This window comes from Tiliqua scincoides, chromosome 16 (assembly GCF_035046505.1).
Source record: "Tiliqua scincoides isolate rTilSci1 chromosome 16, rTilSci1.hap2, whole genome shotgun sequence".
Lineage (NCBI taxonomy): Eukaryota > Metazoa > Chordata > Lepidosauria > Squamata > Scincidae > Tiliqua > Tiliqua scincoides.
This window is the reverse complement of record NC_089836.1, coordinates 6,156,877-6,175,351: the sequence shown is the minus strand read 5'-3', so window position 1 is coordinate 6,175,351 and position 18,475 is coordinate 6,156,877. Positions and strand designations below refer to the sequence as shown.

General features: G+C 46.2%; 2 protein-coding genes and 1 pseudogene across 2 annotated transcripts in view; all 3 read left to right on the top strand.

Moving 5' to 3' along the window:
- The window catches only part of C5 (complement C5), a 41,957-nt gene extending 37,443 nt beyond the window's left edge, over positions 1-4,514 (top strand). Inside the window, exons 36-41 of the mRNA XM_066610886.1 lie at positions 352-457; positions 1,185-1,271; positions 1,881-1,970; positions 2,524-2,607; positions 3,048-3,186; positions 4,001-4,514. Of these exons, the coding sequence (XP_066466983.1) occupies positions 352-457; positions 1,185-1,271; positions 1,881-1,970; positions 2,524-2,607; positions 3,048-3,186; positions 4,001-4,130 (636 nt within the window). The 3' untranslated portion in view covers positions 4,131-4,514. The remainder of the gene's footprint in view (positions 1-351; positions 458-1,184; positions 1,272-1,880; positions 1,971-2,523; positions 2,608-3,047; positions 3,187-4,000) is intronic.
- Positions 4,515-9,707: 5,193 nt separating this feature from the next.
- Positions 9,708-18,253, top strand: TRAF1 (TNF receptor associated factor 1). The gene is made up of 9 exons (XM_066610885.1): positions 9,708-9,910; positions 11,447-11,534; positions 13,679-13,777; positions 14,419-14,565; positions 14,678-14,740; positions 15,234-15,644; positions 16,283-16,460; positions 16,561-16,709; positions 18,035-18,253. The coding sequence occupies exons 1-9, from the start codon at positions 9,708-9,710 to the stop codon at positions 18,251-18,253; spliced, it is 1,557 nt and encodes a 518-aa protein (XP_066466982.1).
- LOC136635696 (5S ribosomal RNA) lies at positions 11,853-11,969 on the top strand (annotated as a pseudogene).
- Positions 18,254-18,475: the final 222 nt, after the last annotated feature.

The following is an 18,475-nucleotide window of genomic DNA, read 5'->3' as shown; positions in this document are numbered from 1 at the left end:
TGAGTTGGGCCTTTCATCTGCTGGTTCAGCCTTGTCTGCCCTCCCCAGGGTTTCAGATTCAGGGGTCTTCCCCAGGTCTACTTGAAGGTGCTGACTGGGATTGAACCTGAGGACCTTCTGTGTGCAAAGCAGAGTAAACTTGCCCAGAGAGTTATGGCCCTGCCCCCCTTGATTGGAGGAAGGCTAAACTCAGTGTCAGCCCCTAACTGGAAACATACAACCTTTTTAGCTCAGGATTTTTCTGAACTTCCAACTTGGCTACCAAAAGCAAGCATAAAAAAACACTTCCCCTGGTATTTGATAAGCAGTGTGTGTGAATCCACCCTAACTTATGTGGTGTTATCCCCAAAGATTCCCGCAAATGAATTTCTGTGCATTGGCTTCCGAGTTGCTGAAATCTTCCGCGTTGGAATGGCCAGCCCTGGCACCTTCACTGTCTACGAGTATCACACTCCAGGTAAGGAATCCCTTCCTGCCAACTTTCACCTCCTGTTCTTGACGGCCTCAAAAGCAAGAGCCCTGCCATGCAGGCTGTTTTGTGGATGATTGGTGGTCTCAATTGGAACACCAGTTGTGCACAAGCCACACATCAGGTGGTTGTCCCATTTTGATCACTGCTGTCCTCAAGGGCTTATTGGTGTGTAGGGTGGGAGCGGGATGCAGAATTGCAATTGTGCCAAACACCAATAGGGGATCTGTTTAAAGGATATGCATTATATACACTGGCTGTTTGAGCTATGGATGTCTGGGTTATAGATGGCTGCGTCAGTGCTTTTTGCACAGGTGTAGTATGTCCATACTACTTTTGTGCAAGCACAGTAGCACTGGGCTGGCAATAACTGGCTGTTGTAACCCACATACTTTTGGACTTCCACTCAGTCCACTGCAGTGGAACCAGTACATACATAAGGGACAATGTACCCCACCTTTTACGTGAACATTCTCAAAAATACATAGCTTGTGTTACATCAAGGCTACAATCCTATGCAAACATACCTGGGAATAAGCCCTACTGAAAACAGTGGGACTTCCTTTTGAACAAACCTGGGTAGGTGGGAACTCTTAATGTATCTTTTATATTTATTTGAACTTTTTTCAGTTTTACATTTGTTTTAGATCCTGGCTTATAGCATCACCACCTTCTAGTAATCTGGAAATGACCCTCTCTTCTGTCTCTTCCACAGAAAAGCAGTGTGCAATATTTTACAATCCCTATGGAGAAGAGTCACTTGTAAGACTCTGTGAGGGCAATGAGTGCAAATGCATGGAAGGTAAATAAATGTGTTTAAATCCCTCTTCTGTCTCCACTTTGTGGGCCTGGACTGAATTAACCTCTCCCCACTCCTTGGAATGGCTATTTTGCAAAAGTTTGTTGAAATCAAAGATGCATTTGCTTACCTTTTGTCTTGTTTAGTTTGGCCCTTGAACAAGTGTTTGCAAGCTCCTTCTGTGTTGCATTTTGATTTGTTATCCAGGGGAGCTCAGGGAGGCCCATTTTCTATATACAATAACCCTGCAAATAAGATTAGCTGACTTTCCAAAGTCCACCTGGTGTGTATCATGGATACATGGCGAATGGAACTGAGATCTACCTTTCTTTGGCCTAATGATTTTCAACCAGTGTGCCACAGTGTACTGCAAATTATGCACAGGTGCATCATGGGAGTTTGGAGGAGGGTCATTTATTAGTAGGGCCTTTGTGGGATTTGAGCCCCCCACCAGCAGCGTGGTATGCCTTGTCAGTTGTCAAAAAGCAGAGTGCCTTGACCGTTTTAGCGCCTTGCCAGTGTGCTGTGAGATGAAAAAGCTGCTTTAGCCACTAGATCTCTTTTGGAAGGACTGCATCTGCTCATGCTGCTTCCCTGTCTCCCTACACACAGCGGAATGTGGACGTATGCAGGCCAGACTAGATACATCCATAAGTGTCGACTCCAGGAGTCAGACTGCTTGCCAGAACAACATTGCATATGGTAAGATTTGAATGATCCGTACATAGGACAGACAGAAAGCTGTGAAGCAAGCCTGAATGTGTTTGTGCCCTTGTGATTCTATTAGAGACCAGCTTCAGTACAGACAGACTAGGATGGGGGGGGGGGAGAGAGAGTATAGTAACCTCTTCATCTGGAGTGGCACAAGTCCCACTTAGCTGGAAAATCACACCAGAGTTGCATCCTATCGAAGGAGGTGAGACCAGAGCAGTGACTCATCCAGAGCTGCAAAGGGCAGCTTCATATAAACATCCACACTGCACATTTGCGTGGCATTTGGTGAGGATGCAAAGTGCTTCCCATGTTTTAACTTGATGCTGGCCTTAGGCAGCCCTATAAGGTGGCTTCCCTACGGCCACCTCCTGAGACTCAAACCAGGGAGGTTCTGCTTTGACACTTAGTAGCACAGCTAATGAACCAACTTTGTACCAGCTGCCTGTTTCTCCTGAGTTAGGCTGGTTGTCTATCTCAGTATTGTCCAAGCTGGCTGGAAGACTTCCTCAAAGTTTCAGGCATGTCGTTTTCCTCCTTCTAGTCTACAAGGTGAAGATCTTGTCCTCCAAGAAGGAAGGCAGCTTTGTTAAATACACAGCAACTGTGCTGGATCTCTACAAAAGAGGTGAGAGCATTTTGTTTACCTGCACTGAATGAGAACCCATTTATATCGGAGCATAAGGATGGGCTCATTAGACATGAGACCTTCTGTTCTTACGTTCCCAGAAACCACTGCATGACATCGGATCCCCTAATCTAGCATCCCATCTCCAATATCTCTTTAGAGGCAGGGCATGATGTACAGCAATGCCTTGCACTTTTGTCTGGTTAGGGCCCAGAGCATGGATGAAAGTCAAAAATGAGTTAATGCCAGAGCATAGCATTATTGAGCTTATTGAACTGCCTGCAGTAATTTAATCTTATTTCATATATGATGGTGCTTTATTGTAAAATGTTGAGTTTTGTTAACAGTGATTTATTTATAAGCTACTTTATGCATTTAATGGAAATCAGGTTATCTGCATTCATTCGACAAATGAATAATGACCTCTTCTCCTGCTTCAGGTGAGGCTTTCGCTCACAGGAATGCAGAAGTTACCTTTATTAATAAGAATTCATGCACTGATATTCAGCTCAATCCAGGAGAGGATTACTTGATTATGGGGAAAGAAGCCCTGAAGATCGGAGATGGTGTTGAGGCCAAGTAAGCAAGCCACAGTTCATTGGGAAGTGCAGTGGTCCTTTTCTGGGGAACGGGCGCAATTCCTTTGAACAGATTGGCAGCTGTGTAAATTTACACAATTTACAGCTGTGTAAATCTGAGGAAAGCCCAGTTTCCTCCCGGGGCAGCTGTCCAAAACAGGCTTCTAATGTTCTACATCTTGGTTTGGTTGGATGCTAGGGATTGCAGCGTTCACACATGTTTTGTTTGGTGTTTCTCTGATTGTGTCTGTCAGGACCTACCATCAGAATACCCTTCCTCTGTATGCTTTTGACCTTAATCTCATAACCAACGTTGTGTATTTAGCAATACCACAACACAGAGTTCTTCTGGGACTCTTAACAGGCTGAAAGAGAGAAAAATGCTCCCACATTAAAAAAAAAAAAAAAGATCCCTGTAGATAGAAAACTAGCACATTGGTGTAAAAACTTCTAGCTTGTTGTTCATCAATACATTAAATTTATAAGCTGCTTTTCTTCTATCATGCAACTTCTGTCATGGTTTCAGTCACACATCCAGATACAACCAGAGCCAAACCTGTTTAGCTTTAGTAAGGCTGTTCTACCATGTCCCTGCAGATGTTGTCTTGGATCTAGTCCTAGTAATGTTGGGTACAAACCTAGCTGCATGCAGAGACCTTTTTGCTATTAGGAGTGTAACCTCATTTAAGGTTGAATACAAGCAGTAATGCCATTATTTTGGAGGTGGGTTGTTTCTCTCTTCTTTGAGTGGGAAGCCATGTCATGGGTTTTCAGTCCTTCCAAGATTTTCAGGGGGTGTTTCTTCATCTTTGCAGGTACCAGTATCCTTTAGACGCCATGACTTGGATTGAATGGTGGCCTTCTGACTCATCTTGTGGTTCTTGTGAAAACTTTGTAGCATCGATGGAGGAATTTGCAGAAGATCTCTTTATCAATGGCTGTTAGTTCCGCTGGAGAACTCCAGCAGGTAGCCTACAAACCAACGCACCCTGGATTTTGTTTTTTCCCCCTACATTTCCTGGCTCATTTTAGGAAAATCTGCACCTGGCTACAGATACAGTCGCACTTTTGCCAGAAACCGCCAGAGAGATCTAGCTTTTTGGATATATTACAGTGAGCTACATTTAGGTTGTAACAGACTTTTGGAACCACATGAGACAAAATGGAGTTCAAGAAACGAAGAATGGAGAAAAAAGGACTGTAACCCAAAATAGAATTGGGAGTAGATGCAATGTAAATAAGACTGTAGTAATCAACTAAGAACCATTTCTGTTCCCTCTGTTTTTTGGTACTCAATAAATGCTATCACCATTTGCATTTGGCAATTAATATTTGCTGCTATTGACTGTAGAACTTGGCTGTGGCTTAGACCTTCTCTTCCTTGAGTTGATCTAATCTTGAAAAGTTATGTGAGGTTCAAATCAGATGTGAACTTAGTTCTGCAACTTGACCTGCAAAAGTAGTAAATTTTAATTAAAAATAGCAAAGGGGAAGGCATGAAATGGAAGGAAACTGTGGCAGGGGTAGGAGGGCTTTTTTAGCTGGCTCCAGCTGCACTTCTGATCCTGATGGTGCTCCCCCCCATGTGTTATTTTTAAACAGGGGGGAAAACCACTTTCATTAGCTTTCAGTAGAAGTGTTTTTTTCTGTTCAAAAATAGTACATGAGGTGTGTGATCAGGCTCAAAGTCACAACAGAGACAAATTACAAAAGCCCCCCTATTACTATTTTTAACGAAAGTCAATTACCCTGTTGGGTCAAGTTGCACTATTAAAGGTACACTTATCATCCAGCAAATTGTGTGAAATAGTACTTTCCTTTGTCTGTCCTGAATCTCCTCTAAAACCAAGTTCCTCTGATGCTCCAGGTTCCAGTATTACAGTAGAGCAGTGGTTCCCAAACTGAGTCATGGCTCCCCAGGGAGCTGCGAAAACCAGCCAGTGGAGCTGCAGCATCCTCGTGAAAACCCTGTCACCCTACACAATGTGTAGGGTTGTAGCCCTAATGGGGAGCTGTGGCCAATGGCCCAGTAGGTCAAGGGAGCTGCCTGCTGAAGAAAGTGGGAACCACTGCAGTAGAGGGAGAAAAGATTCTCTGTCCATTTTCTCCACACCTTGCATAGTTTTATAAACCTCCATCAAGCCGCCTCCTCCCAACACATTTTCCCATAGGAATGAAATTGACTAGATCAGAAGCTGTTATGTGGGCCACTCAATTTCATGCCTCCTTTGAAATTCTGTGAAACCAGAGGAAGCTGCTAGGTAAATGGAATGAACAGGCTTTTCCTCCTAGGAGGTTTCCTGCTCTTCTCTGCTATGTTTTTGTTATCAAATGACTGATACTGGATCAGTACTAATGGGATGGCAGTAGTATGGGGGGGGGGGGAGAATCTCTCTGACTTCAGGCTTCGTTTGTTCAGAATTATTTATATGGAAGCAATAAGCTTGAAAACGCTGTACTCCCTCAACTCATAAAACTAGTCCCTGAAGGCGAATGCACGGTAAAACCTTTACATGTTCCCCACAGTGTGTTTTATTGACTTTTGAAAACCAAGATAACCCTCTTGAAATGAATTGGTTTTCCACTCTGGCTTCATGTAACCAGAAATAGCCCTCTGGGCGGTTTAAATTGACCACAGCCCCCTGGGCACTATGAAGCAGCCCATGTGTGCTCCAGGGCTCTAACCAGGAAACGTTTTCTACCTTATTCACAGCTTCTGTGTGACTTCAGGTAACGCAGTAACAAGTTTTGCTGCTGGTGGCTAAGAGGAGATGGGGGAGCTGTAGAACAGTCATTCCCAAAGGCATTCAGAAGAGCCTTGAAAGAATGGTCGGTGAGCCACAAAAACTGAGCCCAAAGAAAGGAGTCTGCTCATAGCATCTCTGTATGATTTACTGTCCTAGCCTTTCCTTCTTCCAATTGCTTTCCATTAGAGCTGATTCTGTTCCTTTTCTTCATTGTTTCTGCAATCCAGGCACTCCTGATGCAGCAGAATTGCCTACCTTCCAAGGAGGCTGCCTGTCGCACTGTCCACGTCATTGCTCTACGCTTTACACAATAGCTGACCCAGGGGAGCTGTCGCAGACTCAGGACCACTCCATGGAGGAACTTTTACTTTTTGCCCCACACAGTGGTCCCGATGCAATTCCTCCTCCCTTGTGGTTATTTGTCCTGGGAGGAAATGGGAACTTTCAGGTAGGATCTTTCCTCTAAGGACAAACTGCAATCCTCTGTGTGTTTTATGTGTGTGCGCTCTCCACACTGAACACACAATGGAGGCAAACTGTGTGTTGCCTTCTCCCCAAGCTGTAATCTCCATTCAGATGGTCCTTTCCCTCATAGCTGCTTTTGGAAGTAAAGAGAAGGCTACCTCAGAGTGCCAGATGCAGGGGAGGGCACCAGGATGCAGGTCTCTTGCCTCGTGTGCTCCCTGAGGCATCTGGTAGGCCACTGAGATACAGGAAGCTGAATTAGATGGGTCTTCGGCCTGATCCAGCTGGGCTCTTACATTCTTATGGTTTGCAACAGTGTCAGAATGAAGAGACTCCCTGACACAACCTCTTACATTTTCAGGTAGGACTGGGGCAAGACATAGTGCCTTGCAGAGCTACTGCCGTTCAGAATAGGCCCTACTGGCCCAGCTCAACCAAGACTTCAGTTGGCAGCAGTTCAGAAATACAGAAACATTCAGAGTATTTAGCAGCCCTGTCAACATTGGCCCTATTGTTGTAGATCACTTGGTTCTAATACAGTTGGTCTTAAAAGAAATCTTACTGCCACCTTTTCTTAAAACCAAAAGACAAAAACCTGATTATGCTGCACAACTGAAACTAGATAAGTTTTTGGTACTTTCCAGAGTTGACCTATTTCCTCTGGTAAACTCCCTGGCCTAGCCTTTGATGAAGTCAGATAACTCAAAACAGGATGTGGCTGGCACTCAGAAATAAATGTGTGAAGTTCTGGCCTGCAGACTGAACAACTTACCAGCTAGCAAGGCTTGTGCACCTCAGGGGCGTCTGCACTGGAAAAATTATGTATAAGAGAGCCCCGCTGAATTGGGCCAAAGGCTCTTCTATTCCAGCTTCCTGTATCTCTCAGTGACCCACCAGATGCTTCAGGGAGCACGCAAGACCACAAGAGACCTGCATCCTGTCACCACTCCCTTGCATCTGGCATTCAGAGCTAGCCTACATCTCATGGCTTGTAACCAGTGATGGACTTTCCTTCCATCAGTCTTTTTAGTTCCCTTTGAAAGGCATCAAGGCCAGACGCCACCGTCACATCCAGTGGCAAGGAGTTCCACATATATCAACCCACATTCTTTAAATGACCAAACACCTTCTGATCCATCAAGCTGAACACTTGTATACTTTGTCAGACAGTCTCAACTGACTGGCGGCTCCTGGGTTTCAAGGAGGAGGGATTCTCTATCTACCTGGAGAAGCTGGAAACTTCTGTACCATTGAGCTATTGCTCATTTCACTCCCCATATCTATATATACTTCAGCTGCTCCCCCCCTTTTTTTTAAAAAAAAAGGGGGGGCTGTCCTTATTTTCTGGCACTGGTCCCTAAAAAACACACTGTCTTTGTTTTGCCTGTGGGAAAGTTTTATTTTACATCATATATGCTGCCTGAGGTGTCTGGTGGGACATAGTGAGATACAGGAAGCTGCATAGATGGGCCTCTGGCCTGATCCAACTGCTCGCTTCTTGTGTTCTTATGTAAAAATTAAACCTTTCCATGCCTTATTGCTTTGGCAGCCCTATTAAATGCTTGATCAATCTGACCCTGAATTATTCAAGAAGATAAGTCCTGGTCTTACCTCTGTCCTCATTCTTCCTTTTTTAAATACAGGGCTAAGAAATCCACATAAGTACTCAAGACTTTTCAGGAACACCTGTTCAACATCCAAGAAGCATCTAAGCATTATCTCTGAAATCCCAGTAGCTAGGAGGAGGAAGAAAAAAATCTTTTTTTTTTTCCAATTGTTTCTTGCAATTTGTCTCCAACCACTCTGGGGAGTGGGAGGGATTAACCAACAGCTTCAATTCCAATGTTTTCAACCATTAAGGCACAAGGAGCTGAAAGGTTTTTGCTTGACAGATAAGGGGAAGCTTGGAATGATAAAGAAAACCAGAACAGATGGAGATGACATCGCAAACAGGTATCGATCTACATCTCACTGTTGGGAGCTTATTTTTTCCCTTTTCTAATGATATTACTCAGTCATCTCTTTGCAGGTAGCATAGCCCTGTAAATAAGCCCCAACATTTCAAGGATTAAAGTAGAGACACTCTGATACTCTGCTTGGAGGAGGAAAGGTAAAAAAGCACATCTCCATGGAAAAGGATCTCAGGTTGCAGAGGGCCTGGAAAGACCTATCTTTCCCTGAGTCCCTGAAGGGGTGCCAGTCAGTATGGACAGAGATAAATGACCTGATGGTCAGACTGTAGAAGGCAGCATCAGAAGTTGAGGGTCTTTAACTAGGTGATAGAGCATTTGCATTCAGAAGGTGGCAGGTTCTCTGTAGAGATTTAACTTTTAGTGATCCTGCAAAGAGAGTTGGGTCCCTGAAGGTCAACAACACCACCAGATCTTGTGCCCAAAATATTCACAAGGCAGCTCTGAGATTGGTGAGATTTTCTGGTAAGATCCTAGGAATTTTTCACAACCCCTCCTTTGGCTCCCTTTTTGTCCTTGGGCCCATGTAAAATATACCCACTCTACCTCTCTCTCTCTCTCTCTCATAGGCCCTGGTGAGATAGGAAACTGTAAGATCCCAGGAGATTTTTGGTCCCCCTCCTTTGGTACCCAGGCCCCCTTTTTGACCCTAGGCCTGGATACAATTTACCTCTTGCACTCCCCTGTCGTGTACCCTGCCTATGGGGCAAAAACAGGGCCGGTGAGACTTTCCTGGGGCACACACCAGAAAATAGGAACCATCTTTGGTAAACAGGGACGGTTAGAGTGTGCAAACTCCTAGCTTACACAACCAAGGAACGTTCCAAACAAGGAAATGCTGAAAGCAACAGCATTGAGATTGTGGCTTGCACAACAGTGAGATTTTGCTCCTCCAGGGGATTGCTCCCTTGTGCCCTCCCTTCAGACTTTTACCGATACACAGAAAAAAAACAACCCAGCGACTGCCTGGACTGTTCCAACAGTGACACGAGCACTGCCTTGACGAGACAATGTCACTTTCCCATTGATTCATGCTTACCCTGTCCTTGCATGCTGTGTGTGTGTCTGTGTGTTTTCAGGGGGAATTTGAAGGCTGCTCAGCAATTTCCTGCCGCAGCCTCCTCTAAACTTCAGACATGCTCTCTTAGTCACACGTACACACACGTTTTCTTAAGAGCTGTTTGAATTTTTCAACAGTGTTCCACAGAAGCGAGGTGACACGCCGGACCCTGAGCCTCGACACCCATGGCGGTGGATTCCTTTTTTGCAGTGCTGCAAACCGTGTGCCTGTGTGTTTAAATAATTTGGAAGGGCTGCTTTGCTCCTGCACATCACTGCAGATGGCAGAAGGACTGAGCAGCATCTCGGCTGTGAGCTCATTTCCAGAGGAGAAGCAGCCCCCCTCAGGGTACCCGGTGAGCATCTTCAAGAAGGTACCGGAGCCCAGATATCTTTGCAGCCACTGCAAGGTTGTCTTGAAGGGAGCCTTGCAAACTGCCTGCGGACATTGCTACTGCTCAGAATGTTTGGCCTGGATTGTGCGGTGAGTTTTGCTTTGCAGGCAAAGTCATGTGATGTGAGGGGTGGGGGGAGAAAGAGAATTGAAATGGCATTTTTTCCTTCTAGCTGCCAGAAGGGAGAGAGAGCTTGCGATGACCAGAGATGCTGGCAATGCGACACACACTTAAACATGGGATGCTGCTTGTTGAGTCAGGACGTTGGTCCAGGGAAATCTGTGTCTAGCAACAGGGTTTCAGATGGGGGGGGCCTTTCCACCCTGACCTTGAGACGCAGCCAGGCTTTGAACCACACCTGCACAGCACATGAAGCTGGGCTGGGCCCCCCAGTTGCATAATGCTTGGACATTGTGGAAACTGATTGAGAAAACACATGTACATCTTTGGGGCTGGGATGAGAGAGGGACATGGCGTTCCAGGAAAAAAAAAAGTGATAATAGACAGTGTGTGTGTGTGGAGGGGGGATTTAAGATATGTGCCTTGAGAAAAGGGGTATACACAGATGCTTAGGGCCTTTTCAGCCACACTAGACGCTGTTCCAGAACCACCTTTCAGAGTGTGATACCATAGTCTTTTGAGACTGAAGGTTGCCAACAGACAAGGGCTAGAGTACATGTTGCAATATGTACAGACCCAGGTTGTGTTTTCTCCTTGTCTTTTCCAACAGTGTTCTAGGGGAGCATGTGAAATGTGGTGAAACTGGCATGGGGAGATAGCAGAGGGAGATAGGGCTGCTTTAACCCTTTGCTTCTCATTCTGCTCTGGATCACATCCCGCTTACACTAGTAAAGACCCTCTAGGCTGCAATTCTATATGCACTGTATCAGTGGTTCCCAAACTGTGGGTCAGGACCCACTGGTAGGTCACAACCTGATTTTTGATGGGAGATAAATGTTCGAGGGTCTTTTTCTGGTTATTATTGCATAAATAAATACAATAAAGTATTTCTTTTTAGATCTCCTTTCTTTAAAAACCTGGTAAACCTAGGTGGGTGCTGATAGAGTGTCATTTTATAAAATGGGTCTTGATGCTGAAAAGTTTGGGAACCACTGGTGTACACACATACCTGGGAGTAAGTCCCACTGACTTCAGTGGGGCTTCCATTTGAGTAGACATAGCTAGGCTTGCACTGCTCAGTGGCTTTTGGTTGATTTTTTCTTTAGTAACTAAAAAGGGGGGGATACTTTTCTGAAAGCTAGCTATGACCCCAACATCTGTGGGTATCCTTGTTCCGGGGGCTAAATAAGACCCTGTCAGAGGTGGCTAGACAAACTTTAGTGGCTTATTCCTCTTCCTTATTGAAGAATTTCATGCAGCTCAAGGTATGAATCTGCCTTACTGAGTCAAACTGTTAAAGACAGCCTATCTTGCATGATTGACAACTGCTTTCCAAAGCCTTCCCATTTCCCAGTCCTACCTGGGCAAACCAGGAATTCACCCTGGGACTTTCTGTGCATGAAGCTGCATCTCTATGACTGAGCACTAGACCCACAGCCGCTAACTTGATCTTTTGAACGGTGCCCACTAAAAACCAATTTTTGTTCCTGCTTTTCCCCACCCAGGAACAATAAAAATCCTGTTTGTCAGAGCTGCAAGGCAGAAGATCCTGGGTTCCCTGTGACTGAAGAAAGCTTCTTATCAGTGGGAAAGGTACGTGGTGGTGGTGGGGCTTTATTAATGCAACTTTAAAGTATATCTTGGTTTGGTGGTAGGATTTGTGAAGGATTCTCAGTTTCTGTTCTCATTTGCTATGCAAGCAGGTCTGGTCCGAAAATCTACTGGCACCACAGCATGTCAAACTTTGCCTCCCACTTACTTGGCGATGTGCCAGCCTCTTCTTGCTTCCTGCCTGGAAATGGGGAATGGGGATGAAGAGGAAGTGAGGAGGACTCCCTCTTCCTTTTCTAGTCTAGGATACTTCATGGCTGAATGGGAATTTGCACTTAGATTTTCCAGGTCCAACTCCAGAACAGCAACTGTTACCCTGCACATGCCCAATCTCGTCTGATCTCGGAAGCTAAGCAGGGTCAGGCCTGGTTAGTACTTGGATGGGAGACCGCCTGGGAATACCGGGTGCTGTAGGCTTATACCATAGTCTTTCGAGACTGAAGGTTGCCAACCAACTCCAGAATTACTATACCACCCTGGTTCTTCAGCTGGCCTCCTGGACAGGCTGGTCCTGGGTGCAAACCCTGAACAGATAAATCTAGTTATCAGGCACAAATGCATTCATTTTATCTTCTGAATATTGGCCTGACCTGATATTTGATGACCTTTTTAATGTGGGAATTTGGGGACTATGATGTCCATTGTCCAGGCACATGAAATCAAATCTAGCTATTAGACACTTAAAAATTGGGGCTTGGTTCCTCTGTATTTTTTTTTTCTTCAGTTCTATGCCGCTCATGATCCTTAAAAAGTGGCTCAGCAATTTTGAGGCATTTGATTAATCTGTGGAACTCCTTGGATTGGACAGATGGGTGGAGGGAAAGTCCATCACAGATAAGCCATGATGGGTATATACAACCTCCTGGTCTTAGAAGTAGGATACCTTAGAATGTCAGACAGGATGCAAGTCTCTTGTCTTGTGTCCTTCCTGAGACATCTATGGGCCACTGTGAGTTGCAGGAAACTGGACTAGATGACCCTTTGGCCTGATCCAGCGGGGCTCTTCTTATGAGGCCCTTTCAATCCGCTTCAGTACTTTCGTCCTTCCAGATGCAGGAGTCTTTCGTGTGCAGGAGATTTGGACGGTTTTCTTCAGGAACGCTTGCTGGCCACCTTACCCCAAATGTAATGAATCAGAGAAGCAAACGGTTGGCGATGGAAAGTGCTTGGCTGAGCACTTTGATGCCTGCCTTTGCCGAGGACGCAGTTGGCTGCAATCGTGCAGTAACTGTCATTTCCTTTGAAAAATGTAAATAGACCCCTAAGCTGCCTGCAAAACGGAGCAGCACTCCTCTGTGCAACCCACAGACAAAGCGGAAAGTGTTCTAGCTCAACCGTCTCCCTCTCCCTTTTTTAATGGAGTGGGTTCAACATTTATTTTCAGTTCTATTTCTAAGCAATGGTTATTAATTTCTGGGCCTGTCCAGGACAATTTGGAACATCAAATGTACAATCTGGTCTCTTTAAGCTTGAAAGCTAGACATATGTAAGACCATCATGCTGCCAATTAAGGTCGCCGTAAACAGCCGGTGTTGTGTATTAAACCCAGGCCCCGTGTGGGTGTGGGAGAAAGCAAGCCATGGACGTTCTCAACTCAGATGAGTTGAACTTTACTGGAACTCATTAATATTTCAAAGAATAGTTGCTATTTGTTCTGGGTTGAAAAACATGCCAGTTTCTTGGAGAGGCTGTTTGGGAAATGAATTGATACGAAAGAGTAACGTCACCTTTTTATAACAGTGGGACTAGTTCAGGGCACAAGATTTTGATCCTGCTTTCAACTAGTTGACCCCATAAAGCCCCCCAAGCAACTTATGATGTTGCTTTCCCCCCTTTTTATCCTGCAATACCTAGTATTTAGGATAAACTATTGCTGATCATGGCGGCCCCATTTAACCATCAGAGTAACTTGCTGTTCATAAAAGACCATTGAATTTCTCTAACCACCCTCTTCTTTATAAAAATAATTTCAGACATGGCATTTTTTGGTCTCCAGAATCAAACTTGGGGGGGGAGGGGGAAGATGTCGCTTCTCCTTTGCCCCAAAACACAACTTAATTTTGTTAAACACAACTTAACTACAGCCCAAGTTTATATTTTAAAAAAGTTGTCTCTATCACTTCTAGGCTTTTAGTGATGCCGCCCTTAACAAAGAGATTTTGGAACTCAGCGTGCGTTGTGGGACTCCTGGATGTACTTGGACGGGAGCCGTGCAGACTCTGGAAGTAAGAGGGAAGATGTATGTTTCTGGGCTAACTGGCTGGTGAAGTGGAATGGATGGAGAGGGGAGACATCCACTCTGGTTTAGGGGACAGGGAAGCTTACTGTCTTTCCCAGAGATATACGGTGGGCACTCGGTATTCCATGACCCCTGTGTATACAGAACTCTGCAGGTGCTGAAATCTGTGGCGGTGGGACAGGGTTGCGGTGCTGCAATAACTCACCTGGAGGTCGTGTCGCCCCCTCCAGAGATCACGCCACCCCCTGCACCTCAGAACACCTCTCAGATGTGATCAGAGGTTGCCAACAAAAACCGAAAGCGACTGCCAGTTGATTTAAGGAGGCCCTCTGAGGCACGGATGCTCAAATAACGGATGCCAAGCCCATGGATGAGGAGGGGGCCCACTATATATATTCCATGTATTGCAGCCATACTGCCGCAGGCCAGTAGACATAATCTTAACGTCTCAATATGCCCTCTTAGTTGCTGATTAGTGTTTTAAGGGAAAATAAAAGTATACGTATTGGGGGACACTAAGGAGGCCAAGTGGGCCAGGCCAGCCCTGCAGTGACATGGGAGACCTTCAGATTATCCTTCAGCCTGACCTGGGCTGCTGTCCCTTCATTCCTAAATTCCACCTTCCAGGCCCATCAGAGCATGTGTGAACACGCCCTGGTCCCTCGCCCCATTGGATGCACGCGGATGGTGACGCATAGGAAGCTGGCCAAGAATAGCACGAACGCCATAGTGTGCAGTGATGGGCCTCAGAAGGTGTCCAGCGATGAGCAACATGTATGACATTTTCTTTGTCTTGTAGCTGCAGCTGGGGGGGTGGTATTAACATTGCCATCTTGGGGTATACCAGTCTTATCTAAAATGCTTTTGTCAATGCTCTCTTCTGCAGAATCCTTCAGCAGTTTCCACTGATGAAAGGTGTCGATTCTCCCGGATTGGGTGTTTGTTCCAAGTGAGTCAAGGTGCTGCCCAGGAATAGAATGAAGTGTGTTTGGGGGAGAGGCTGGGCATGGGAAGAAATATGGAACTGATTTCTAGGCATTCCTGCCAATCTGTAGACAAGATAAGGCAAGATAAGTCTGTAGTCAAAACCACCCTAAGACCCAATTGGGGCCTGTGCCTAAGGTCCCCCACCCCAGGGTAATTGGTCATAAATTTTATTTGCATCTCTAAGATTCTACAGGCTTTGGCTGTGAACCTGCCCCCACCCCCAGTGTTTCCAATTGGACCAAATGGATCTAAGCACCTTTTAATATCAAACTGCATACATGTAAGCTTACCACTAAACAAACAAAATGTGTAGATTGCGTGTGACTAGTTACAAAACAAGTTACAAGTTGCAAAACCGCTTGTTCTAGAGACTGTGAAATGGTTTAGCGTGGGGGGGCCCTTAGGCAATTGGTCCAGTTGGCTTAAAGCCGGCCCTACCTCCTCCTTCCTAACAGGGGAACCAAGAAGAGAGGGGAACGCATGAGAAGACGGCCGAAGGGGTGCACTTGATCCTGCTTCTCCAGCATGCGAAACACCTGAAGGCTACTTTGAGCCTGACCAGAAGTGGGGTCAACGCTTGCGTTAAAGACTCAAAGGTTCTGAATGGGGTTTTCTTCAGGTTGCACCTTCAAGGGGCCTTGGAAACAGACTCTTTCTCAGGACTGCCTCTCTACGAGGAGGATCCTGGCTGCCAACCACTGGCCAGGCGAGCCGATGGAATTTCCTTGCTGGAGAGCAAGCTGCGGGTCTTTGAAAACATTGCATCTGTCCTGAGCAAGGAGATGGATGCCTCCCGCCAGAAGATAGCTGCTTTTCGCGGACAGAGGGGGCTCGATCAAGACACGATCCGTGGCTTGGAACTAAAGGTAAAAATGCCCCTTGGACAGGCAATTAGGGATGGGCCAGAGCACAGGGGTTTTTCCTGGATTTGAAGAAAGCAGAGGGCAGCTTCCCTTCCGCCCTGAGCTTCCTACTGGTGTTTGACGTGTTGTGACTGGCCTCCCACTCTGAACGTAACTGGTGATGACATCATCACCAATTACTTCCAATGGGTGGACCGTATGGCGAGGGACAAACTTTGAGAAACACTGTTCAAGACACACATTGAACTAGAAGAAGGGGTGGAGCTGACTGTTGGGGCCTGGGAATTCTGTGAGCTGAACTGGATGTGACCCACTGCTAGGGCCTGGTAGTTCTGGTATGAAGGTGTCATTTTCCCATGTTTGAATTGTACGACTACTTGTTGATGTTAATGGAGCAAACCGGGACTGTGTTTCCACTACAGCTTTAATCCACTTTCAGTGCGCTTTTGTTTCACCAATGCATTCTGGAGGGGTGGGGCTGTGGTTTGCTGAGGAACCAAAGAGAACAGAGGAACTGTGGAGGAAATGACAGTGGTGGGCTAGAGGGTCTCCTGGCACCTTACTGAATCTCTGCTGCTTGCAAAGCCCAGATACCCCGAGCTCTTGCAACCCCAGATAAACCCCCTTTCTGTCTTTTCAAGATTGCTGATCTCCAGCGATGCCTCACGCAGAAAGATGCGGCCCTGGGCCGGCTCCAGGAGAGGCTCCAGTTGTCGGAACATGCTTCTTACGATGGTGTCTTTGTATGGAAGATCATGGATGTGCATCGGAAGTGCTACGAGGCCATGTGTGGGAAGGTGTGCAGTTTGCAATCGCCTGGTAAGCGCATATTTCAGGTGGGCAGGGGTGAGATGTAACCAACAGTGTCCCAATGTCTGGATTCAAATCCATTCTCAGTTTCCATGTTCTCCTTTTCCAGCATTTTACACGGCACGGTACGGCTACAAAATGTGCCTGAGGATTTTCCTGAATGGTGAGGGGACAAACAGAGGCAGCCACGTCTCTCTCTTCCTGGTGCTCCTGAAAGGGGATTACGATGCACTCCTGCAGTGGCCTTTTGCTCAGAAGGTAATGGGGGATTGGAAATGTGCTTCTGCCGCCATCTTATTTTCAGGGGCTGCCTTCAGCAGGACCGACTGTACCATAAGGCTGACTAAGGCAGCCATGTGCACTGTTCCTCTTGATCCCTGAATTTGAAAAGGAAGAAGGAAATGGAACAGTAGAGGAGTGGAGAGCTGTGGGATGGAGTGCCCCTGACGCATTAGAGGCTCTCTAGCCCACTACTCTTCTATCCTCCGCACTTCTGCTCTATTCTCCTCTCACCCGTCTTCAAATCCAGGATTAAGGTGGCAGCTGGTGCAGCACGAGGTAAGAGGCAGGAGCTTTGCGTTCATGCTCTGCAGGGTCTTGAGTTGACCTTGCCAATCTTACTAGCTGATCGAACGAGAAGGACTGTTTTGGGTCTCTCTGTACAAGACTGAACTTCTACATTGTAGTCATTTGGCTTCTGGCCCATGAAAAAAGAGCGATTTGAGACTTACCTAAAAGGTGTAGGTGAAGCAAACGTTCACCTGTCCCACTGATCATTCTACTCCTATCCTACTTGCTCCCTTACAAATACTTACGAATGCAATATGGGTGAAAGCCTTGGAGAGCCCTGGCCAGTTGGAGAAGACAACCCCAGCCTAGCTAACAGCCAGCCTGTCCAGAATGTGGACTTCCTTCCCTTGAGCAATCAATTCAGATAGAATTGGAGAGTTAGAACAGACACATGAAAATATTTCTTTACCCAGCATCCAATTAATCAGTGGAACCCCTTGCCACAGGATGCAATGACGGCGCCTGGCCTGGATACCTTGGAAAAAGGTGGATTGGACAAGATTCATGGAGGAAGAGTTCATCACAGGTTACAAGCCATGAGATGTAGGTTACCTCTGAAGGCCAGGTGCAAGGGAGTGGCACCAGGATGCAGGTCTTTAGTTGTGTGCTTCCTGAGGCATGTGGTGGGCCACTGTGAGATACAGGAAGGTGGACTAAGTGGGCCTTTGGCATGATCCAGCAGGGCTCTTCTTATGTTCTTCCCCCTCTGGGGGAGCAGTCCAGTGGATCTGTGTTTCATTTTTGAAATGCTTTTCTTTTGGAGAAGGCCCGCAATTGCTCCTGTTTTTCCATCCGCCGACCTTGAGATGTGGGACCATCTGTGGGAAAGTCTATTTCTCCTTATCGGAAAAGCACCTGCTGTTGCAAGTGCATTTGCTTATTAAAGATACGTGGGAGCTTTAGGGGGGGAGAAGAAGAGACAGGGAGCTTCTTTTTGCATATCAGATGAAGTTCAATTTCCTTCCACAGTTAATCCACCCGTATTTCTCTTCCCTCTTTCCACCGCCTCTCAGATCACCTTTATGTTGCTCGATCAGAATGGTGCCGAGCATCTTGTTAACTCTTTCCTGGCCGATCCATCATCTGCATCCTTCCAGAGGCCTGTGACCGACATGAATGAGCCCAGCGGTTGCCCCAGATTCCTTCCGCTGGCCAAACTGCGATCTCCAAAATATGCGTACATAAAAGAAGGAGCCCTTTTCCTTAAGTGCATTGTGGAAGCTAGTTTGTGAAGGCTCCCAAAGGCTATTCTGGAGCAGGGGTGTCTGATAAGTGGAGAGTCAACCACACCATCAGGGACATCTCAGGAGCACGTGGATTGATTTGCACATTGCAAACACAGTGAACCCTCCATTTTACGGACGAATAGGGGGAAGTGGTGCCCTTCAATTTCCAAAAGTCCATTAAATCCAAATGCATTTATGACAATGTGTGCAGACATGCGCAGAACATAT